At 43.0% G+C, this 25,120-nt stretch overlaps 1 protein-coding gene across 1 annotated transcript; it reads left to right on the top strand.

The window, feature by feature from the left end:
- Positions 1 to 738: 738 nt before the first annotated feature.
- On the top strand, positions 739 to 24,904 carry MAJIN (membrane anchored junction protein). Its single transcript, XM_060017498.1, has 11 exons — positions 739 to 750; positions 10,447 to 10,564; positions 13,033 to 13,078; positions 15,822 to 15,897; positions 16,061 to 16,198; positions 17,040 to 17,071; positions 17,374 to 17,465; positions 18,842 to 18,905; positions 22,920 to 22,992; positions 24,118 to 24,235; positions 24,850 to 24,904. Exons 2-11 carry the CDS (start codon positions 10,464 to 10,466, stop codon positions 24,902 to 24,904), a joined length of 795 nt encoding a protein of 264 aa, XP_059873481.1. The 5' UTR covers positions 739 to 750; positions 10,447 to 10,463.
- Positions 24,905 to 25,120: the final 216 nt, after the last annotated feature.

Here is a 25,120-nt window from a genome sequence, read left to right as displayed (position 1 = left end):
CTCAGTAGTTGTGGCCTGTGGGCTTAGCTGCTCCGCAGCATGTTGGATCTTCCCGGACCAGGGCTGGAACCCGTGTCCCCTGCATTAGCAGGCAGATTCTTAACCACTGCGCCACCAGGGAAGCCCAGTGTTGTAGTTCTTGAATGTCCACAAGTCGCTCCCGTTTTGGAGCCTCTTTAGAACTGAGATGTTAATACTGCTGTACAGCACCGGGGTGAGGACTAAAGGAGAGCGTGTACGAAAAGTGCTACCACGACGCTCCACACACAGTAGGGGCTCCGCGGTCTACAGCACCGGACCTTCCCCCGCCAGGCGCGCAGTAGGCGCGAAAAGACCACTGGGCGGACAAGCCCGGGAACCACAGAAAGGCGCTGAACTGTGCTCCAGCGGGTGGGGCGCGTGGGGCCCGGGGGCCGCCCCGGGTCTTGGCCTCGCGCGACTCCTGGACGCTGTCGCAGCACCGCGCACGCGCAGACCGCGGCCAGGCCTCGGAGCGTGCGCCCACCAGGTGACCCAGGAGCGCAGCTGCGCGTGCGCCAAGGGCCTGGCCGGAGCGCGGCTCTAACTGAGGCGCGGGTAAGCGGCCGGGCGAGTCGTCGAGTCAGCCAGCCAGGCTTCGTGAGAGGTCGGCGCCTGCCTTTTTCAGAGAGCAGTTATTAGTGGGTACCCCGGCCAAGGCCACTTTGATGAGGCACGAAGAACCCTTATGAGAAACAGCCTGGCCGAGCCTGGGAGGTCCTCGGGTCTGAGGTAACGGTCGGCACCGGCCTGGTGCTCTGGTGGGGTTGGCGCCTTACTCTGAGGGAGATTTCAGACCCCAGCCCCACTCCACAGCCGCCCCCTGAGGCAGCCTTCGCAGCTCCGGGCCCTTTTGGAAGCCCAGTGCACACGACGCCTGGGCTGTGCCCAGCGCAGGGCCTCGTGGTCGGGGCGGCAGGCCTGGCGCACAGGTCGCGGGCGGTGGAGGTGCGAGGGGGAGCCGGGCGGGCAGGGAGGGAAGCCGGGCGGGCGCCGCGAGCTGTGTCCGCATCCCCGTCCACGGGCGAGTGAGCAGCGCCGAGGCGAAGATCCCTGTCCGGGGGCTGTTCTTGCCGCCACACCACACCCAGCACGAATGCTGCCTCTGGCAGAGATCCAGTCTTCTTAGGCCCCCAGCTCCGCTCGCCGCACCCCTTTGAAAAAAGAAAAAAAAAAAAAAACACCCACAAAAGTGATCGTTCTGTCCGTAACCGTCCTCTAACCCAGGCTTAGCAGTTGCCCTGAAAACAAGTCTTCCATCGCAACATGTCTTGTCACATCATGTCTTCATGATTTGAATGCGTTTCTGGCTTTCAGACGCCTGACTGCATCTGCGTCAGGGCCCTCAGATCTCTCTGTTCAGCTGCTCAGGTCCTTGAATGTTGGCATCTGGGAAAGGTATACTCGGCCGTACATCCTGGACTTTTCTGAACTTTAGTTCCTTCATCTGCAGGTAGTAAATCTACCACAATAGCCAGCAGTCTACCTAGAATCTTTCTTTGGATATCTCGTGGGCACCTTAAAATTGAGCATGTCCAAAAATGGCCTCAACATCTTCCCCTCAAAAACTTACTTTCTGGGCTTCCCTGGTGGCGCAGTGGTTGAGAGTCCGCCTGCCGATGCAGGGGACGCGGGTTCGTGCCCCGGTCCGGGAGGATCCCACATGCCGCGGAGCAGTTGGGCCCGTGAGCCATGGCCGCTGACCCTGCGCGTCTGGAGCCTGTGATCCGCAACGGGAGAGGCCGCAACAGTGAGGCCCACATACCTCAAAAAAACAAAAAAAAAAACCTTACTTTCTAAGGCTCCTTTTTTTGGGAAGTGGCACTTTTACTTTTTCAATTTGTTCAAGCAACTCACCATTATCCTTATCTGTCCTTCTGCCTTACGCCATGAAGTCACCAAATCATGACTAGACATCTTCCAAACCAGTCCACTTCTCTTCATCTCCACTCATCACTATAGACCATGCTGTTAGCCTCTGCCTGGAACCACAGGAGTCTCCTGGCTGATCCTCTTGCATTTGTTCTGGTTCTGGGTTATTTCCCACATTACAGTCAGAGAGATTGTTTTGGTTTTTGTCTTGTTTGTTTGTTTAAACTCACAGACATGTGGTCATGTCATCTCTTTATTATGCAGTCCTGTTTCTCTTAGGATAGACTTCGCAGTCCATAACCTGGCCTATAAGGAAGGCCCTCATCCCTTCTCTTATCTGTATTGTCTCCCTGGATGATCTCATCCATTCCAATAACTTCAAATACTATCTAAACACTGATGACTCATTTATATTTCTATCCTGATTTCCATTCCTTGTGTAGTAGGAGACCACCCCCTGGAAACATCCATTAGGATATCTAACAGGCCTCTCACACTTAACCAAAACAGAACAGAAAGAGAATGGCAAATCTTTTTCTCCAGAATCCTTCTCCATCTCAGTAAAGTGTGTGTGCCATTACCTTCTAATAGCAGAGGCCAAAATCAAGAGCCATCCTTGATTCCCACATCTAGTCCATCAGTCTAAAATATACCCCAAATCTAACTAGTCACTAACTACTAAGACCTCAAAGTCCAAATCAGAAGCATCTTTCTGCTGGACTACTACAAATCGTCCTAACTAGTCTCCCTGCTTCTACTCTTGTACTCTTAACTACAGTTCATCTTCTTCTTGGCAGTCAGAGTGCTATTTCTAAAGCATAAATCAAATAATTTCACTTCTTTTTATAAAACCCTTAGCATAAAATCTGAACTCTTTACAATGACCTACAGGCCTTATATGATCTAGCTCCTGCCTATCTCTCAGACTTCATTTCTTTCTACTCTGTCTTCATTCTCTGTGATCCAGTCACACTGACCTTTCTGTCCATTAAACCGGGGGTCCCCAACCCCCAGGCCACGGACCGGTAGTGGTCTGTGGCCTGTTAGGAACCGGGCCGCACAGTAGGAGGTGAGCAGCAGGCCTGTGAGCGAAGCTTCATCTGTATTTACAGCCGCTCCAGATCGCTCACGTTACCGCCTGAGCTCCGCCTCCTGTCAGCATTATGGTGAGTTATATAATTATTTCATTATATATTACAATGTAATAATAATAGAAATAAAGTGCACAATAAATTTAATGTGCTTGAATCACCCTGAAACCATTCTCCCCCACCCCCGTCCGTGGAAAAATTGTCTTCCACGAAACCGGTCCCTGGTGCCAAAAAGGTTTGAGACCGCTGCGTTAAACTACCATCATCACAGGACGTCTGTGCTTGCTGTTTTTTCCTGCTTGGAATGCTTTTCCCCTTGACTTTGTTGTTTCACTTTCCACTGAGGCCTTAATTCAGTTGTGATCTCTTCTGAAAGGCCTTCGCTGGCCACACTAGCTAAAGCAGCCTCCCAGTCACTCTCTACTACAAAACCCTGTTTTACTTTCTTCATAATACTTACAGTACTTCAAATTACATTTATTTATTTATATGTTTATTATTGCTCCCCAAACCTCCTGAAATCTAAGCTCGTAAAGACAAGGAAACATGTCTTTCTTGTTACCCACTCTTCTCAGTACTCAGAACAATGCCTGATACACAGTAGGCTCTCAAATGTGTGCTGACTCACTGCTTATCTTTGTGGTCTTAGTTCGTAGCACTGTCCTTGCCGACTGTGTTCTGAAGTACTGTACTTCTCTCTCTTGAAATTACCACACTCTCTTTCAACTGAGGACTCTTGTAGCTGCTATTTCCTGTACCCACATCAGACCCCACACCCACTCTCCATGTGTGTCTCCCCAACTCATACTCATCCTTCAGATACGAGTCACTTACTTAGAGTTCCCTGACCTCCATTCTAAGTTAGGATTCTCTGTCATGTTCCTATATCATCCTATCCTTTTTTTTTTTTTTTTTTTGCCGTACGCGGGCCTCTCACTGCTGTGGCCTCTCCCGTTGCGGAGCACAGGCTCCGGACGCGCAAGCTCAGCGGCCATGGCTCACGGGCCCAGCCGCTCCACGGCATGTGGGATCTTCCCAGACCGGGGCAAGAACCCACGTCCCCTGCATCGGCAGGCTCTCAACCACATCGGACTCTCAACCACTGCACCACCAGGGAAGCCCCATCCTATCCTTTTTTGTAGCAGTCATCACACTTAAAATTATTTGTAAGCTCTTTGTAGGCAGTGACCAAGTTCTTATTCTTCTGCACTTTATCTCCAGCACTTAAGTTTCTGGAACATAGGAGGCATGCAGATATTTGTGAACTGAATGAATGAATACTGAGTGAACATAAGATTGAGAGGATCAAATCAGGTAAAAATTAGGAGAGCAGTTAGCATGGAGTGTAAGTTAGCTGAATCTGCCCTGCCTACTTCAATAGATGTTTTTGAATCTTGTGAGATAGGGATAGGAAAGCACTGTATAAACTGAGAGTGCTTTTATAAATATAAGATTTTTTTTCATCAGATCCCTATGGTCTGATGGTCTTTCAAAGTACAAAGCTTTATGTTTCTTAACAATATGCCTGATTCTGTTACTTTAGAGCTATGCTTAGGTGGTAAAATGTAAAGAATTGAGGCTAATATTGAGTCTAGGCTAACTCATAAGGTAACTATATTCTTGACACCCTTAATTCAGCCAGACCATCTTGCTTTAGCAATATGTCTGAGTTTTAGTCTTGCCCTTGATGTGTGACCTTGGTCAAATTAGATGATATCCTCAAGTCACGTTTAATCTTTTTGTAAACCTAGTGAATACAATTCTTATCTCCCCAGTATCTCACCAGAGTTAGATTAAAGTCAGTAAAAGTGTTGCAGGTTTCCTGTGTGAAATTTGCTCTCTTTATATAAAAAGTAATATAGTTTTTTATTAACTCAATTTCTTCAGAATCTGCCATTGTTTCATGCCAAGAACAAAGCTATATTTTAGAAGCTTTCTTTTCATACTTTCCTATATCTGTCTTCTGTCACTAAGACTCTTGAGATATGTACATCAAGGACTCAGAGTTTATAGCTCAAAATTGTAAAAGATGTTCCTTTCTCTCTAGCTAAGGATATTCTCTCCATCATTTGCCCTTCTGAAACTACTGATGCTTTTTCATCATTTTTAATCTTCTTTCTTACATTTACTGCTTCAGGGCAATCACCCAGTGGTGTAACCAAAAAATAAAATGTCCCTCATTGCCTGCAATTTTACATCCAAATGCTTTTAGGGTTCCTGGGATTAGTAGGATTTTTAGAGTGCTGCAGTGAATTCAGTGTGATGTGAATGCTAATAGGTTGATCATCATGTAACAAGCCACAGCTAATGGGCAGGTGGTGAGATGAGATACCATTCTGTTGCTTTTCTAGAATAAGGAGTACAGTCCTGGACCTATTGACCAAAGATAGCTTTGCTATTAACTTTTAGGATGGTTAAAATGGAAGTGGAAGAGCCATTTAGGTGTAAAGAGTAACTTAAGAGGTTGACTTAATCTCCTTTCTGGCCTATTGAGTTGTTCACTAAGGCCTTTTGATTTCATTTCAGGGCATCTTCCTACCCCTCTGTTAGAAGATTTAGTTATTCCTCCCCTCCCAAACAAAACAAAACAAAATCTGACACAGTTCCAATTGCAAATATATTTCTGAATAAATACCAGTGGTGTTTTAAAGATTGTATCTTACCAGAAAGAGTAGGTAGAAATCTAATGAGAAAGAGAATGATATCAATAAGCATGGAAGTATCTTGGGTAGTCTTAGATCAGCCTCTTCTTGTCCTGTATCTTAACACTTGGATTTGTTTTGCTTTTAAAAACGCTATTCTTGGGACTTCCCTGGTGGTGCAGTGGTTAAGAATCTGCCTGCCAATGCAGAGGATACGGGTTCGAGCCCTGGTCTGAGAAGATCCCACATGCTGTGGAACAACTAAGCCGGTGCGCTACAACTACCGAGCCTATGCTCTAGAGCCCGCAAGCCACAACAACTGAAACCACGCACCATAACTACTGAAGCCTGCACGCGTAGAGTCCGTGCTCTGCAACAAGAGAAGCCACTGCATGAGAAGCCCGCGCACTGCAACAAAGAGTAGCCCCCGCTTGCCACAACTAGAGAAAGCCTGCGCGCAGCAACGAAGACGCAATGCAGCCAAAATTAATTTTAAAAAAAGGAATAAAAAATAGTAGCTGCTTATCAATGTGAGAAAATATTGACACATTAAAAAAAGTGCTATTCTTGTGGGATAAGTAGGGTGGGAGGGAGACGCAAGAGGGAGAGGATATGGGGATATACGTATGCATATAGCTGATTCACTTTGTTATACAGCAGAAGCTAACACAACACTGTAAAGCAATTATACTCCAATAAAGATGTTTTTAAAAAAAGCCTATTTTTTTAAAATTTAAATTTATTTTCATTTATTTATTTTTGGTTGCATTGGGTCTTCGTTGCTGCGCGTGGGCTTTCTCTAGTTGTGGCGAACGGGGGCTGCTTTTTGTTGTGCGTGGATTTCTCATTGCAGTGGCTTCTCTTGTTGCGGAGCCTGGGCTCTAGGCCCGCGGGCTTCAGTAGTCATGGCACATGGGCTCAGTAGTTGTGGCTTGCGGGCTCTAGAGCGCAGGCTCAGTAGTTGTGGTGCATGGGCTTAGTTGCTCCGCGGCATGTGGGATCTTCCAGGAGCAGGGCTTGAACCCGTGTTCCCTGCATTGGCAGGCGGATTCTTAACCACCGCGCCACCAGGGAAGTCTAAAAAGGCTATTCATTATTGAGTAACCTGTGCATGGAGCACTACAATAAGCAATTATACATACATTATTTCATTAATCATCCTAGTCACCCCGCAAGTGAGGAAACTGAGAAGAGTTCCTTTTGAAAATAGAGCTTGAAGACAAACATGTGACTGTAACCCCTGCACCCCAAGATATAACCCTAAGAAGCTTTAATCAGGAAATCTTCCATTTTGGCTTGATGGCTTTGTACCCAAATTGAGTTTGCCTTGAGTCATCCAGAGTTATGAGAGTGACCAGGGTTACAGTTTAATAAAATGACCAGTCGATGTGTTATAATGGAAAATGTATGGGCCAAAGGAGTCAACAATCTCAGGGGTGCTAATCCTGGTTCCATACTGAGTTATGTGACCTATAGGAGTCATTTCCTTCTTTGATGAATTCACTTCCTTTTCGTCCCCTCTAAAATGAAAGGCATTTCCAGCCATAGGCAAGCGTGAATCTCATTAGGAATATAGATTTTCAGAGAGTCTGGATCTACTTCAGCAAAGGCAGACAGACCGACAGACCTCTGAAACTAGCCAGGGACTTTTGAAGGTAGAAGGAGGAGCTGAGCGTCTGTCCTCAAACTCAGTTCTAAAACTTGGGTGTTGGATTCATAGCATCAGTGGGATTTCCCTGTTTTTTTGCCCACACTCATTAGTGGTCAGAGAGCCTGACATGTTAGATTTGCTCAGTAAATGTATTTTTATTAAATGCTTATGAAAGCTCTTTTATTCTTTAACACTGTGGAGGGTTTTCCCGTCAAATATCACCAGATATATTTAGTGACAGTACTTCTGTATGATCTTCTCCTTCAGCTTCAGTAGTCAATATCATTATCCTCATATCACATTCAGCCTTGCTTCAGGTTCTGTGCATTGACCCAGATGTTTCTTTCCGTGAGACAAATTACTAAAACCTTGAAAAATCTTTCCCTTTCTAACATCAGTGCCTATGTGTCATTTAAATCTATTACTGGGGATTTTCAAGGAAAGATTCTTAATTGAGATTTGTCAGATTTTGTACTGCTATTAAAGCTAATCAGTTTTCTTCTCTTGAATTTGCTTTTCTAGTAAAGCATTAAGAAACACTTCAAACCTATCAAAATGGCTAATGTTAATATAATAATCCAGAGTTTACGAAGTGCTTTTTACAGCTTTATCTCATTTAATCCTCACGACAATTCCAGGGGTAGGTGTAATCCCTATTTATAGATGTAGAAACTGAGAAATGAAAAGGCTAAGTGACTTGATCAGGGTCTAATGACTGATAAGACACAGAGCTAAGACTCAAGCCTTGGTCCCCCAATTCCAAATCCTGTGTCTTTCCCACTATACCGTATTGCCTATAACTTCTTTTCTTTTGTCTTAAAGGCATCATGTTTTATGATCACCTAAAATTGGTTGAGAGTCTAACCCTTCATCTGCAAGATCTCATCAACTTAATGATAGTCCCTGGGACAGTGTCACCATGACTGCAGTACTCGTGTTGGAAAATAACCTTGTGAAATCTTTGAACCACTACTACTATGTGGTTGTTTGGGATTGTGCTGTCTAATCTTTATTTTCAAATAGGGTAATTAGAGTGTAGTGTTTGTTTCTGAAGCAGGCAGCCAGCAATTAACAGGAACAGGCCCCAGCTAGAAGAGAGTTGTTTTTACTTCTTTCAGCCATCCAGCTGTGGCACAGCACATGAAGTTTCCTCTCTGGATCGTCATTTCCAGCAAATGTTCTTCATTTCCTTTGCTCTGATGCCCCCAGTCCTCAGTCTGTGGGGAAAGGTGACTGCATTTTTGAAGAACCCTCTGAATAATTAAGGGCTCAATTTTTGTGACAGCACCCTAAGTTTTACCAAATGGACTCCCCGCTTACTTAGTAAAGTCATCTAGGACCAAAAACACCATCAAATCTGGCGTAGGTTCCTGCCATGCCTAGGACATGGGGAATCTGCAAGTTTTTCTCAGGATATGAACGGTATTTCCTCTCTGGTAACTTTGCAGTTGGCACCAACTATTTCTTTTCACTTTTGACTGTAGTTCTAGTCTAAATAGTCTCGGGCTCTGGCTCCAGCCTCCTGTGATTCTAATCCCAAGCAGCCAAGATCAGACACTGGGATATCTCTTTACTGGCAGCCCCAGACTTAAGCTTTGGAAATTGTGGGAAATTTCATTCTTTGGGCACATAGATCTTCTGATTCTACTATACTAGAGTTCTCCCTTCTGAGTAGACATGGAATCAAGGTAATATGAAGGAAAGAATAATGAAAATAGTCCTTTATGTGTGTATAATATTGTAGTACTTACAAAATGATTTTATATTCATTATCTCATTTTTTTCTTCCTAATGACCCCAGGAAAAGTGATTAAGACCATCGAGTCTGGATTTACACTGCCTCAGTTTGAATCCCAATTCCAACATTCATAGCCATGGGAAACTTGATCTCTCAGTGCCTCAATTTCCTAATCTATCAAATTTAGACTACTTATTTCATAGGCTTTTTGTGAGGATTAAGTGAGATATATTTATAAGGCACTTAGAATAGGGTATTACAAAAAGTTGTTGTTGTTGTTAGTTGTTGTATAAATAAGTTGTTATGTATAAATTTCAACAAGAAAACCAAGGCCCAGAGAAACTAGGTAGGGACAATGGAGCTGAAATTAAAACACAAATTATTCTTACTTTATGCCTGTTGTGTCTACCCCATCTCAGCTGCCTCTGAAGTCAATACCTTGCATTGTATGTAGGTAGATTTGATCCTAGGAACTCTGGACATTTTACTCTCATTGTTTATTATTTAAACTTCCATATGAAGAGACAGAAAGTACAGGGTTTATTATCTATACAAATAAAAAGAGGCTTAGAAAAGTCCTAGTGACTTAGAAAATCACAGTGTGCTTGATTCTTACTTCTGAGTGCATATCAAATGCTCTCTTGGAGTAGAAGAGACATGCTGTACTTCTTTTTCCATTTCTTCCTCTCCTGAGTTTCCAGCAGAGAGGACCTTAAGTGAGCAGAGATTCTGGAATAGGAAAAGTAAAACTAGTAAGTGCTAGGAGAAGAGTGGGCACTCTTATGGCACAGGGCACTCTCATAAGTGGTGAGGAAGAAGAGTAGTCGAGAGGTAGGGAAGATAAGGCATTCCTTGGCAACACTGGAAAACATTAGTGTACATCCTTATTTACTGCATTGGCTGTAGCAGGGAGGTGTGCTAATTCCTAAACTTCGTCTAAAATTAATAGCAGAGGTGTTCCCAATTGTGCCTCTTATTGGTGCATCCTGTTTCATTATGTGATTTGAGCCCTCTTCACCTTGACATAGGTTCCAGGGAAAGTGGGGGCAAGGGACAAGAACAGATTCAAGAGATATTTGGGAGGTAGATTTAATCCTAACAAAAACCTTGTTAGTCATCAGATGTTAGTATCATTAGTCTCATGGAAGAGAAGTAATTTGCACAAGGTCATAAGGTAAACAGCAAAACTTCAACTCAGGTCTTTTGACTTCAAGTATAGAGATTGTCCCAGAATATCATGTATCCTCCCCATGCAGGTGGGGAAATGGTCCAGGTAATTAATATCAGAACTGAGCCTGGGACATAGGCAGTGTCACTGAGAATTGGACATTATACTGATGAAGAGATGCTACAGGTTAGGCAGGCTCTCTTTCCTGTACATAAGGAACCATATTTAGCTTTTTAATAATTCTCTAATATTTCTATTTTCTTTAGGTTATTGTTTGGAAGCAATGAGTTTAAAACCTTTCACCTACCCATTTCCGGAGACGAGGTTTCTTCATGCAGGATCCAATGTGTATAAATTCAAAATTAGATATGGCAACAACATCAGGTAATTTTAAAACCAGCAGGGTAGTCTTTGCAAACACAGGTTAGTACCTTCCCACAGGTCATTCCTTCTCTGCCTTCACCCAGTCCAGGAGACTGGCTGAAGCAGCACCTTGTAGGACTCTTTCCCAGGTATTTTGTGTTCCATATATTTATTATTCATATAAGTTTTTAAATTAGCAATGGCATACCTTTGGGGTGGTGGTTCTCAAATTTTTTTATCTCAGGACCCCTTTGCACTCTTAAAATTGAGGATCCCAAAGAGTTTTTGATTAAGAGGGTTATACCTGTCAATATTCATCATATAAAATTGAAACAGAAAAACTAAAATAATTACTTATTAATTTAAAAATAATATAACATTTTATTAAAATAACTATATTTTTGAAAAATTAATGAGAAGATTGACATTGTTTATATTCCCAGGACTTACCCTAGGAATGCAAGGATAGTTCAACATACAAAAATCAATCAACATAATACACCACATTATTAGAAAAAAAGAGGAAAAAAAACACATGATCATCTCAATTGCCGCAGAAAAGGCATTTGACCAAATCCAGCACCCTTTCGTGATAAAAATACTCAAACTAGGAATAGAAGGGAACTTCCCCAACATAAAGGCCATATATGAAAAACCCACAGCTAACATCATGCTCAGTGGTGAAAACCTTAAACTTTTTCCTTAAGATCGGGAACAAGATATGGGTGCTCACTTTCATCACTTCTTCTCAACATAGTACTGGAGTTCTACCCAGAGCAATTAGTCAAGAAAAAGAAATAAAATGCATACAAATTGGAAAGGAAGAAGTGAAACTTCTCTGTTTGCAGATGACATGGTCTTTTTTTTTTTTCTTCTTTTTTGGCTGTGCTACGTGGCTTTGCAGGATCTTAGTTCCCTGACTAGAGATTGAACCCACGCCCTCAGCAGTGAAAGCACAGAGTCCTAACCACTGGACCGCCAGGGAATTCCCGACATGATCTTATATGTGGAAAAACCTAAAGAATCCACACAAACTAACAGAAAGTTGTTAGACCTTATCAATGAATTCAGCAAAGTTACAGGATACTAAATCAACGTCAGCTGACTTATACACACTAGCAACGAACACTCTGCAAAGAAAATTACGAAAACAATTTTGTTTACAATAATATCAAAAAGAAAAAATACTTAGCAATAAATTTAACCAATGAGGTGCAAGACTTGCACACTGAAAACTACAAAAAAAACATATTTCTGAGTGAAATTAAAGGAGACCTAAATAGAAATGTATCTGTGGGAATTCCCTGAGTGGATAGGACTCAGCACTTTACTGCCAGGGCTGGGTCTAATCCCTGGTCAGGGAACTAAGATCCCACAAGCTGCGCAGCGAGGCCACTTGATTTTGTAACCTGAAGTGTTTCGTTGGTCATTTGGAAAATATTGGTTCACTGGCTTATGCAGATTGTTCAAATGTCAACACATTTCATTATATAATATCAAAAAATCATATTTGCTAATATCACTACCAAACTTGTCAGAAAAATGTCTAAGTATTTGGAAGCTGTCAACCCCACAGTGGTGGATAGAAGTTTTCCAAAATTCAAAATTTTGCTTGAAATCCCAAAATTTATCCTTGACAACAAATACTGTCAGTTGTTTTCCTTAAATTGATAAGCTCACTGTTCATTTTTGAGAAAATGTCTGTCACATTCCCAAGTCTGAATAACAATCATAGTTTATCTGTCAGCTGATCACTCAAGTAAAATATGAAAAAGCAAGTGGTTCAGTTTGCAACTTAAACCGTTGTACAGGTGCTTTTTCTCAAGACAACCATCATCTTCTGGTATGCAGCAGAAATGCTTTATGCATGCTTCCCGTTTTATCACATAATATTAAAAAGACATGTATTCAAGGCTTGAGATTTATAAAATTATTAATTTTTCACTGCTTCCTCTAGGATATTAAATGAAACTGGATTTTTTTTCCTGTGTGGTGGTAAAGATGACTACAACTGCTAGTACAGTTTAGTGCAACTGGCTATATTGTGCCAAGGCACCAGCAGTTTTGCCCACCATTGATTGTGCACTACAGATTATAAATGTTAACATAGTGAAAAAGGCAAATAACATCTTAATATTATTATGAAACTAGTTTTGCCCTTGGAGACTCCTTGAAAGGGTCTTGAGGACCCCTAGAGGTCCACAGGCTGCACTTGTACAACGGGTCTAACAAATTATTAACTTTCACAGTGGAAATTTCAGGTCTTGGCGGGTTAATGGAGAAGATACTTTGGTACAGCCTTGTACCAATTCTCAGACCACACCACCTAGGTGATCACTTCTTCCCTTGAGCACTGGGTCAGCACACACAATTTTTATTTAGTTATGTTTCCTTAGCTCAATGGAAGTTTCATTTTTGCTCTACTAGAGTCTGTTGTCTCCAGAGCTTTCCTTCTTGGCTTACTTATCTCTTGTCTGTTTACCTTCTAGAGGGGAAGAGGTAGAAAACAAGGAAGTCATCGTCCAGGAGCTAGAGGTAGGGAAAGAAGCAGACAACGTCTGGGAATGTTATTCTTTGAACTGAGGATGAGTCCATATTCAGATTTTAGTTATCTCCTGCAAACTGAGTCACAACCTCCACTTGATTACTTGGCTTCTCCCTGCCACATTTCCTCTGCAAAGAAACTTTACTGCTTTTTCAGGGAAATTAAAGCCTATACTCTTTCTCAATTCTCCTAGTTGAAATGTCAGCACCTTTGAGGCTAAGAGTTATTTTGTTTCCACTAGAGTTCCCAGCCATGGGGAGCTCTCTTTTGTGGCAGCTGGCACAGAGAAAGCTTCCGGAGGACTGCAGCCTTCCAGGGCTCTGGGAAACCTCACCATCCCAACCACTGCCCGGTACTTGACGTTCAGGAAACTCAACTGTAAATATACAGACAAGGCTGCTGTGTCTTCATTTTAATTGGAAACATTTGCAATTGCCTTATTCCCACTTCATTTTCATTCCTTTGCTACCCAGCTCCTCTAGCTTTAGATTCTCCCACAAGAAGACAGAGAAGGTGGGCAAATTCGCAGATTGGTGAAAGCATTGGAAAAGAAATTAGAGTTCTGGGGGATGGCCCTGGATTCCAGTCCTGGCTGAACCACTAATTAGCTGTGTGAGCCTTGGCAAATCATTTATCTCTCTGGGTCTTAATCGCCTCATTCATAAAATGAGAGTTTTAAACTAGCGTATTCTCTTCTAACTTCACAACTGAGTGATCTATGACTGTTGTGATTTATGAAGACATATGTTGCCACATTTCAAGGAATTTGAATGTGAAAACTCTGTGAAACCAAAGTCTTAAAGGTACCTGTGGCTCTTCAGCTGTGTGTTTTAAGATACATTAGGATCTTTGAGGACTTCAGAGGCATCAGTATAAATAAAAATTATTTTAATATAGGACCATGACAGTTTTCTGCTTATTTTAATTATGAGTAGAGCAGAATTTACTTCATTTTGCCTCACTTAATATGGGCAGAGAAAAGCTCAAGGCAGCATAGTAGAGTGGAGACAGCTTAGACTTCAGGGCCAGTGAAACCTGGATTTGAACTCTAGTTCTGCCTTCACAGTGTGACTCTGGGAAATCTGTCTGCCTTCTCTGAGTCTGTTTCCTTACCTGTCAGTGATATTGATAAATAATACCAGTTTTCAAGGTTGTGGTGAGGATTAGAAATAGATGTATGCAATGCCTGCCACACAGTAGTTCAACTAAGAGTAGCTAGAGAGCACTTACATCCATTTATAATCATATTTAAAGTTTTTGAAATGCTTTTTATATGTTCTTTTTCTTACTCTCATTAGTTCTGAGGCAGATGTTATCATCCTTTTTCACTCATTTCGAAAACACTTATTGACAGGCAGTTTAGTCTGATGGTCAGGAGTGTAAGCTCTGGAGCCCCACTGCCTGGGTTCATATCTTAACTCCATCATTACTACCTGTGTAGCCTTCCATGAGTCATTTTACCTCTTTGTCTTAGTTTCCTCATGGGTAAAATGGGGATAATAGAAGTGTTTATCTTATAGGGTTTTATGAGTATTAAATTCACTAATGTGTATAAAAACAAAAATACTTGCCATAATGATTACTCAATAAATACTAGCTATTAAAATTATAAGCTAGATACTATGCTAATAGAGATCATACAAAGATGAACATGACACAGTTTCCGTTTTCTGTGAGCCCAAATATGAGGAAAATAAGGCTTAGAGAGATGAAATGACAAAACTGAGACTGAGGGCTTCCCTGGTGGCACAGTGGTTGAGAGTTCGCCTGCCGATGCAGGGGACACACGTTCGTGCCCTGGTCCGGGAGGATCCCACATGCCACGGAGCAGCTGGGCCCATGAGCCGTGGCCGCTGAGCCTGCGCGTCCAGAGCCTGTGCTCCGCAACGGGAGAGGTCACAACAGTGAGAGGCCCGCATACCGCACAAAAAAAAAAAAAACTGAGACTGAAATTCAAATTTTTTTTCCCATAGAAATTTAGTAGTCTTTTCATGATACCAATTGTTTAACTAGTGTATACTAATAAGCATAGGTTAATTAGAGACTAATCAAGTCAGATTTAAAGAGAGTAGAAGAAAAGATTTGATTTAAGCAAAAGCAAAATAAGTATATGTAAATAAATACCAGTATTATTCACTAATCCAGTATATGTTTGTTGAGGACCTGTTATGCTTCATCCACTAATGGTAGACACCATAGAAGGGATGCTAAGATAAATCAGGTGTATATTCTACTTCAAGAAGATTTCTCAGTAAGGAAAATAAAAATATGTACATGGAGGGAATTCCCTGGCAGTCCAGTGGCTAGGACTCAGCCCTTTCACTGCCGGGGCCAGGGTTCACTCCCTAATCAGGGAACTAAGGTCCTGCAAGCCATGGGGCATGACAGGAAAAAAAAAAAAAAAACAGTACATGGAATATAGTAAAAGCCCAAGGCTAACTGCTGTGAAATTTGAGACTAATAGTTAATAAAACTCGGGAAATCAGGGAAAACTTTCTGGAGGAGGTGGCTTTTGAACTGTATCATAAAAGGATAGGTTGAATTTGGTCATATACTGATGGGTTGAAAGGGTATTTCAGGCAAGAGCATAGAAATAGAGAAGCAGAAGGCATATTCAGGGAACAGCAAGTAGTTCAACTTTAAAAGCGTATAGAGTATGTGAAGAGCAGTGATAAGGATAAATTGATAGATTGGCTGGATTAGATTAAAGTCATTTCAAATTTTTTTTTTCAGGATTCTATTCGTGTGGTCTTGGGAAACCTGGATAATCTGCAGCCGTTTGCTACAGAACACTTCATTGTATTTCCCTGTATCCTTTACTGGGTGGAAATGAACTACAGTTCACACTGTATATTCAAATGGAAGCAGCAAACCCATAGGCAGTTTGGAGGGTAGGTCAGGGAAACCAGAGGGAGTCTTTTCCCTAAAATAGTACTCAGGGATTCGTACTGGCTTCTTTCCTTACTCCTTAGCACATTTCCCAGATAAAAGCAAATGGGAGAGAGTGTCCCACCTGAAATTCAAACAAGGAGAGATTGTCTTGGTCCCTTATCCATTTGTTTTCACTCTGTATGTGGAGATGAAATGGCTTCATGAAAACCTGTCAACTGGTAAGTAGAATGATAGAAGTGTAGGTGGTGGAGAAGAAAAAAGGGAAGGTTGAACATCCATGGGTTAGCAGTGCAAGCTGAATATGGTGGAACAGTCAGCCAGATTGGGCGCCAGCACTGACAGTGCAGAAGTCAGGAGCATGTGTCCAAACTAGACTGCCTGCTTCAAATCTTGGTGGCTTTGCCACTTAATAGCTCTGTGACCTTAGATAAATTACTCATTCTATGCCACCTTTGTGAAATGGTGAAAAATAATAATAGTACCTATCTCACTGAGTTGTTAAAAAGATTAAATGTATAAATACCGGAAGATGGAAAGTACAGTGTGACTTAGAATAATCACTCAATGAAAGATACTTATTATATAAATAATTCCTCCATTTTAGAGTATTTAATGACTTTCACCTTAGTAGTATCTTAAAGATATCTCCCAATTTTTAATCTCTGGGGGCCACCGCTATTCTTACAAATAGAGGGATAAGGAGACACCTGCCACTTTGATTTGAAAAAAGGCACAAAGGCCTTACCTCAAAAGATCTCCTCAATTCATTTGTCACTGCTGCTGAAAGTTGCACTTTTTTTCTTTCATAATAGGGATCATCCCCTTTTAAGTGACATATAGTTAGAATATAGTACGAATCAAACTATTTTTAGCTTGTAGATGGCAGTAGTTCTAAAATAAGGGAGGAAGAAAGTTTGAGGACACAGTATTTGTAGGAAAAGTGGTACCGGGCGGTAGGGAAAAGGGTACGCACCAAAGTTTTGTCTAGGACCAGTTCTAAAATGTCAATGATAGTCAGAAAGTCTTGATCCATTATGACATTCAAATTTTCTGTTGCAGGAAAACCAATAAACAGCAGTCCTCCTGGGTTGGTAAGTTTGCCTTTTCTGTAAGAAATGAAAATGGCCTTATTGCCTTCTGTTGTCCCAAAAGTCCTGCTCTTGTCTCGTCTTTTACGCCCCTTGGTCGTTGCCCAAGTCCAATCAGAATTGTATACGTGAGACATTCTTTTTCCCCTTGGCTAGATTTCTGAGACTATGTCTATCCTTACTTGCAAAGCTGGTGCTAAAAGTTGCCTTTGGCAATTTAAAGATGGGGAGTTCTCTTCACTGTGCCCTCATGTGAGCAACTCTGGAAAAGGAAGAGTCACAGGAAATGTGGTTCCTCTCTATAGGTCCCGGCAGAGAGGAAGGCAGCAGGAGCCATGATGAGGAAACGAAAACACGCAGAAGTGCCCAGCTCCCCAGCCAGGCCAGGGCTGGACAGGTCAGTGGTTTTGAGAGAGGAGCTAAATCCTGCATCCTAGTTAGGCTTTGCCAGCTGTTGCTGCTGGTTGATCTTGTCCTTGGGCGTGTCACTCTGTGTCTCAGGGCTTCATTCATACCTGCCTATTCTAGTGGGTGGACTAAGAGAAGGAAGCAAGTTGATGTTTGCAGTGTAATTAGAACACGGTCCCTTCCTCAGCAAAGTAGAATTCTTTTGTTCATCAAGATGAAGACTGAGGGAATTTCCTAGCAGTCCAGTGATTAAGACTGCACTTCCACTGCAGGGGGCACGGGTTCGATCCCTGGTTGGGGAACTAAGATCCCACAAGCCGCATGGCACTGCCAGAAAAAAAAGATGAAGACTGAGAGGAAATGTAAACATATCTGTACAATTGAATCCAACAAATATTCAGTGAGTACTTACTATGGTCGTACTATAGGAAAACACAGAAGGCACAAGATATGAAGTCCCAAAATATTATCCAGGGACATAGAGAAACCCTCTTTAGAGGGTTTCTCAAAAGAGTGAGAGTGAATAAAATATAATCTTATTTTACCCAGTTAGCAGTAAGCTTTTGGAGCTCTACCTTAAGAGGTAGTACAGGCGGCAACATAAATGTCTGCAACAGGATATGCATCAATTACTGGGTGAGGTGCTGCGAATTAGGGGGAGTGTTGAGCACAACCCTTAACATGTTGAAGTTGCTGTTGTAGAGGCTTATTTTCTTCTTTTGATTCTCTGTCAGGGACAGAATGAGTCAGTAAGACAATTCAGTTGTTCATGTTAGCACCCAGAGAGAGATGCTGGAATAATCCAAGGTGTGGTTTGCTCCCAGCCCAAAGTGCTTTCAGCCCAGGTTCACAGAAAGCAGCTGTTCTTTTCCTGGTACTGTGTGGGCCCCAAGACATACAGGAGCAGTGAGGGTAGACCATGAAGGAGCTGACCCCTACACCCTCCAAATGCACACATCGGTGAAGAGTTAGGAAATTCCTTTCCCAGCCAGGTGGGATGTGAGGGTACTTGGAGGTATGAAGCTTTGGTCAGTTCCATTTGACTGAATTATCCATGGAGATGCGGCCTCACATCTTCCCTTTCTCTGTGTTTTGATGCACAGCCAAGTATTTCAAAATCTGATACCTGCTGTCAATCACATTTTCCCTTTCTCAACCCCTAGATCCCAAAATGTCTCAAATTGTGATTCTACTGTGAATTAAAGCAGCACCCAAAGAGAGTTTGGCCACACGATTTATTCTGCAGGCCAGGAGTGGCATAAAAATAGCCAACCTGCTGAAATATTCATTTGGGCCACATTTGCTTGAATGTGGTGATGTTGCTGCTGCCAGTAACACTTCCTGGGCTTTTTTCTCCCACCTCAGGCCCAAGAAGGGGACTTCCAGCCAAGGGCTCAGCAAAAAGAAGGCCCCTATGGAAACCAGGAGGGTAAGCACCAAAATGGAGACTTCGAGACTCGTAGCTATTTCTGCTCAATTACAAGTCAGGATTCCTGTTACCAGCACATCTTGATCCTTAGTACAGGCTGAATTCACTGGACTCATTCTCACCTTTCACCATCTGCAGAACAACTTTCAACCATTCCACCCTCACCACAACCTGTCCTAAATGTAGCTGCATAATACATACAGTGATAAATCCTTTTGTTAAAAGGTCTTCTCTTAGCTTAAAAAGCTGCTTGCTTATACTCTGCAGTTGAAAAAGAAAATAGATCTGTTGAATTGAGGTAGGATCCAGTTTAGAATTTTCTTTAGAAAACTTTTTGCTCTCATCTGCACTAGACTCTGAGTCTGGGTACATCTAGTTTTTTTATTTTGTTTTTTTTTTTTGAAATTTTGAATTTTATTTTATTTATTTTTTATACAGCAGGTTCTTATTAGTTATCTATTTTGTACATATTAGTGTATATATGCCAATCCCAATCTCCCAGTTCATCCCACCAACCCCCCACCACCACTTTCCCCCCTTGGTGTCCATACATTTGTTCTCTACATCTGTGTCTCTATTTCTGCCCAGCAAACCAGTTCATCTGTATGGGAACATCTCGTTTTTACAGATAAAATAGGTATATATCAGCACAGGATACTGGTAAGAGAAAACTTCATTTAGAGCAGTGATGGTCCGGCCCTAATAATATTTCATTTCATTTTGTGAGGTCTGCTCTCCATTTAGATATTCATACATCTGCTACTCCTCCATTTCAGGACTCCTTTTCCATAGTAGTCTCTAAAATAGTGCCCTTTTTCTTGAAATAGCTGTTATTTGTGACTTTTCTTACTTCTCTGCCGTCGCTCCAAAGCAGCTCGAACCTTAGGTATCCAAACATTCCCTCCCTCACCTTCCCAGGACCTATAACATGATCAGTTATCGAACAAACGTTTACATATGCATTCATTCCACAAACATTTATTGAGTGACTCCTATGTGCCAAGTACTAAAGCTATCACACACACTCTTCCCGAAAAATACCAGAAGTGTAAAGCTGGGTAGACATTACTGATAAACGTGCTACGTACAGGAATAAAGGAAGCACAGGGTACAAAGGGACCACAAAGGAGAACCTCATTCAGACCAAGTGGTGTGAAAGAGAGTTCCCAGAGTAGCTCAGAGTAGCTCAGAGAACTAAGGCTAAGAGGAAAGAGTACAGTGCTTTTGGTGACTGGAAGCCAGTGTACCCGGCGCTTAGAGTACAGTGCTGAGAACTGTCACTGGAGAGGTCAGCATGGGGTGGATCCTAAAAGGCTTTAAAGCCACCTTCAAGATCACAGGAATTCCCTAAAACATTTTAAAGTAGAAAAGTGGAGTGATTTTCATTTCTAAACAATTCTGTCTCCTGTTAGCAAGGCATTGTGTTAGGTGCTGGGATGCACCCAAACATATAAAACCTAGTTTTTTTCCAGGAGCTTAGCATTTAGTTGGAGTAGAGTGAACCCTTAAAGATGAAGACCTCTGCCTCTGTAGCGGGGGCAGGGTACAGAGCCCTGTTGTGCCCATGGCCAGCTGGCCCATGGAGTGATTTAAAGCAGATGGTTTCCCTCTTCTATACCCTCATCCTTTAGAGAGGGAAGAAGAAGAAATTAGAAAGTACAAGAAGAGTACACGAAGCTCTGGAGAACAAAGACACTTTATACAACCAAGATAATTACTATTAAAGGAACATTTCCCTCACTCTCTACCCTTTGTACCGTCCTATTCTTAGTTTGACGCATCATCTCCCTTAAGAACCCACAGTTTCTTACTCAACATAATTACCTTTTCAACCTGATACTGGGTTTAGAAAAAACTCTGAGAAAAAAAAAAAAGGAGCATGTTTATTGATTTTTGACTCACAGCCCAAGCAGTCTCCATTGTAGACCCTGTTCCCAGAGAGCAGACTTCTCCTAAATTAAAGTGATCACAGGGACTCTTAGTGTAAGTCACTTGAGCTGGAAGAATTGAATTTACTCCTATGGTCCAATGCCTGATATCTTCTCTTCCCTTTGGGGGAAGTTAAGGTGTAGAAACGCAGTCAGTGTGGATGGTGCACATCTGCACACATAGGGAGCCTATGCAGGGAAAGCATAGAAGAACACAACATATACCTGAATAAGGTCTCTGTTTCATAAGAGGTGTTTTGAGGAGAATGGGACGGAAGGACAGACTCATTCCCTTTGTTACTTTAGCTCCCAGATGTAGAGATCCAGACTCTAAAAAGATAAAAAAATGGGAGAGAGCAGATGAATGGACCAGAAGTGAAACAGACTGCCGTGCACGTAGCTTTTTTTTCAAGCCTCTGCTTGAACTGCACTTCTAAGCAGATCTGACCCTGAACATACAGCAGACACCCTTGCATCAGGTTTTCAGGGTATTATGTGTTGTTGGATGTCCTAGATGTACCCTCAGTCTTAATTCAGGCTATAATGGTTTTCCTCTCTTAACAACATTTGCCTGAGGAAACCTCTGTCAAGCTTTCAGGAGAGCACAAAGGCTGCCTTATGAGGGAAACTTCCCCTGGTTCAGAGGTAGAGGCTATACCTCTGCCCAGGGCCTTCGCCCTTCTGGTCCCCACTACCAACCTTAGTAGATGATGCTTCCATTAGGGCCAATGCAGCGGTATTTAAACCCCAAACCATAGTTTCCATACCTCACCATAGTAAGTTTGTGAGAATCATTCCCTCAAGCTAGAAATCAGACCTGGGCCCTCTAAATTTCATCTCCGCCCTGTCTGGAAGAGATAAGAGATAGTCTCCTTCCTCCCGAGAGTTACCTTTCACTTTTATAGGAGGTATGATTTAGGTGGCTGCCTATGTGGTCTGGGATTTGAGGGGTTTGTGGAATAGCTTAACAGAAATGTCAGCTTATGCTTAGGATGGGGGATCTGTCCTAACTTTCCTGGGATTGCTGTGCCTCTGCCTCCTAGATACACCCTTGCTATAGAATTCTTCACCAGCAGGACTTCCCTGGCCGTCTAGTGGTTGAGAACCTGTGCTTCCACTTCAGCGGGCATGGGTTCAATCCCTTGTTGGGGAACTAAGATCCCGCATGCCGCGTGGCATGGCAAAAGCAAAAAGAGAGAGAGAGAATTCTTCACCAGCAAAATGGCTCAAGGAACTCCCCAGCACTGCTGGGCAGTCAAGCCCTCAGGTTGTGCCTGGGTGAGGGAAGTGGCCAGCTGGCAGAGATTCTCAAAGGAAATATATCAACCATGTTTCTGGCTACCAGTGTGTCTCCTGGAATATTATAAGCTTGGAACCAGGTTGTAGGATGTCCCCTTCAAAGTACAAAGGAAGGTCTATAGAGCAGTAGACAGAAATAATAAGATTGCTTACGCCATAGTCACGTTTCTGCTGCCCTGGCTCTAGCCACGTTGATCATATTTACATGTTAATGGCAATGTGCCCTTGTACATCATGTCCCTTTCTGGAATGCCCTGCCATCTCTGACCCCTTGATGCCATCCACCAAGGCCCCATTTAAATAACACTTTCCCTGTGAATTCTTCCTTGACTAACCACTACCCACTCTATTCATGTCCTCCTCAGTAACCACGGCACTCTGTATAGACTGATGGAGTAGTCTTATCACACTGACTTATAATATTTAGTTTATACGTCAGTTTTACCACATAGATTATACTTTTCTCCAAGGTAAAGTAAAGGTCCTCCTGATTTCTGAAACCTCAATATTCTGTCCTTGGCAATAGTTGGCACTCAGAAACATGGAATGATAAGGTATACCCAGCTTGGTTTGTTCTTGGCTCTTAAATACTATGATTTTAGAGAGACAGTGTTTGGGAAGCTGATATGAGAAAAGGACAGTCCTATAGAAGGAAAAACAGAACCTGCCTGGGCAGTCAGAAGGCAGGCCCCAGCACTGATGTGATATCACCTTACCAGCAAATAGCATTCAGACCACTAAGCTGTAAAGGAGTAACGTTTAAGACTTTTCTTGGTCTTTTTATCAGAACAGAGAAAGAAAAACCCAGCAGGAATGGCAGGAGACCCCAGCACTTGATATCACTGATGTTCAGGACCAGGGTAGGTTCTGGGAAATTCATACGTATTCTCCTCTAATAATCATGCCGTCCTCTTTAGTCGTCTGATGAGCAGAGCAGCACAGAGCTCTGAGTCTGGACACGCTCAGTGGGTGATGTACCTCACTCCCGTGGAGGTGCTTGTTGGCTATCCTCCAGCCTGGGGGCAGGCTCTTGAGTCATAAAAGCCCCCGCAGTTCCCAGAAGGAGTGAAGGAGGCAACGTATGTCCTTCTTGTGCTTCTGATAGCGAAACTGATGCTCCCAGTTTCAGAACATTTCCATATTGTGTGATAAGTTTTACAGAAATGTTGGGAGGGATATGTTTCACGTTTCTATCCTGGAGAACAATCTCTGGGAAGCTGTCTCTCCTCCTCTTCCCTTTGGGGCACTAGTGTTAATATTGAAGGTGCAGGTGGATGCTTGGCAAGGGCTGGGAATGCATGTTGAGGTATCGCCCTTTCAACTTGCTGATCTTTCACTCAGCGTGAGGATTCGATATGGATACAGTTATCACAGGTGCAGTCCTGTGAGCAGGTGAGTTCTTCAGTAAGTTGTCATTCCATGTGCAGACACACCAGCCACGGTAGGTGTCTAGGATTTGAGCAGTGTAAAAATCTCAGGGGCAGGGCTTCCCTGGTGGCGCAGTGGTTAAGAATCCGCCTGCCAATGCAGGGGACACGGGTTCAAGCCCTGGTCCGGGAAGATCCCACATGCCACGGAGCACCTAAGCCCGTGCGCCACAACTACTAAGCCTGTGCTCTAGGGCCCGCGAGCCACAGCTACTGAAGCCCACGCACCTAGAGCCCGTGCTCCACAACAAGAGAAGCCTGCACACCGCAACTGGAGAAAAGCCCACACAGCAACGAAGACCCAACGCAGCCAAAAATAAAATAAATTTATTTTTTTAAAAAAATCTCAGGGTCCTGACTTTGAAAATACTCCAAGGTCAGAATAGCACCTTACTGAGCTCAGATGAAATTGGGAAGGTCAGAACAAGCAATTCACCTGGCTTTGAATAATCTTGGTTTGAGGCTGCCCTGGGCTCAGGCTCTGTGTCCTGCCTTCTGCTCACATAAAAGTAGCCTGAGGACTGACACCTTTTCCCTGCCTGAGTGTTTTCCTTGCAGATTCTAAGTGGGGAGACGGCCGAGCAGGGAAGATTATCCCACCATTGCAGCAAAACAATCCACCTCCTCCTGAAGGACGCACGGAGCTGGGAACCAGTGGCTTCTTTGGGTTTCTAAGGTAGGATAGACCTCTCCTGCCATCGAACTGAGACCCAGGGCAGTCTAGCTCCAGAGCCTGCCCCACTGAGTCTCTCAGGGAAATTAGAATACAAAAGAAAGATTACCTGCCTAATCTCTATTTTGTACGGGATAAATGATGGAAATGAAGTGAGCATTAGGGCCCTAACTGAATTTAACAGAGACTGTGTCTTGTTCATTTGTACACAATCTACCCCACCCCGATGTGCCCAGCATTGGACCTGATTCCACAAATGCTGCTTGGACAGAAACTATTCTGATCGTGCTTGGGTTATTCAGATGATTTCGTTACCAAAATTTTTCCATTCTCCCCTCTGAATCTAGGCTGTCTTCAGAGTCCTTTTTGCAGAGTACAGTTAGCAAATCGCTTTCTCTATCTAGAGCTCAGCCATACCATTGCAATTGTTCTTCTTTATTTCCACCTCCCGAGTATACTCTAACTTGGGTACCTTTTCAAATGCTGTTTCAGACTTGAATTTCCATTCAGTGGTCTCAGAGCAAAAATGCCCTAGCTAATAATGGAGCCCTAATGGGACCTGGGAGAAGGGAAGTGGACCTCTAGAGTCTCAACCTGCTCTGCTCTTCTTCCTGCAGCTCTCTCTTCCCGTTTCGGTATTTCTTCAGAAGGAGCAGCCAGTGCGCCTCCTAAATGCAGCGGTGGGAAGAGCGTTTCTCTTGCAGCGACTCTTCCCGCTCCACTCCCTGCTTATGACGTTCCAGTCTTGGGGAATGAGAGCCCCAAACTCCCTGAGTCCTCTTGTGGGTTTGTCCTTTACAATGGATTGTCCTTCCCCAATTTAAAACACTAAGAATGTAACTTTCTAAAATGCTCTAGTCTGAGAACTTTACTGCCCTATGAGCCAGT

This window comes from Delphinus delphis, chromosome 8 (genome assembly GCF_949987515.2).
Source record: "Delphinus delphis chromosome 8, mDelDel1.2, whole genome shotgun sequence".
Classification (NCBI taxonomy): Eukaryota; Metazoa; Chordata; class Mammalia; order Artiodactyla; family Delphinidae; genus Delphinus; species Delphinus delphis.
This window is presented reverse-complemented; position numbering and strand designations above follow the sequence as displayed.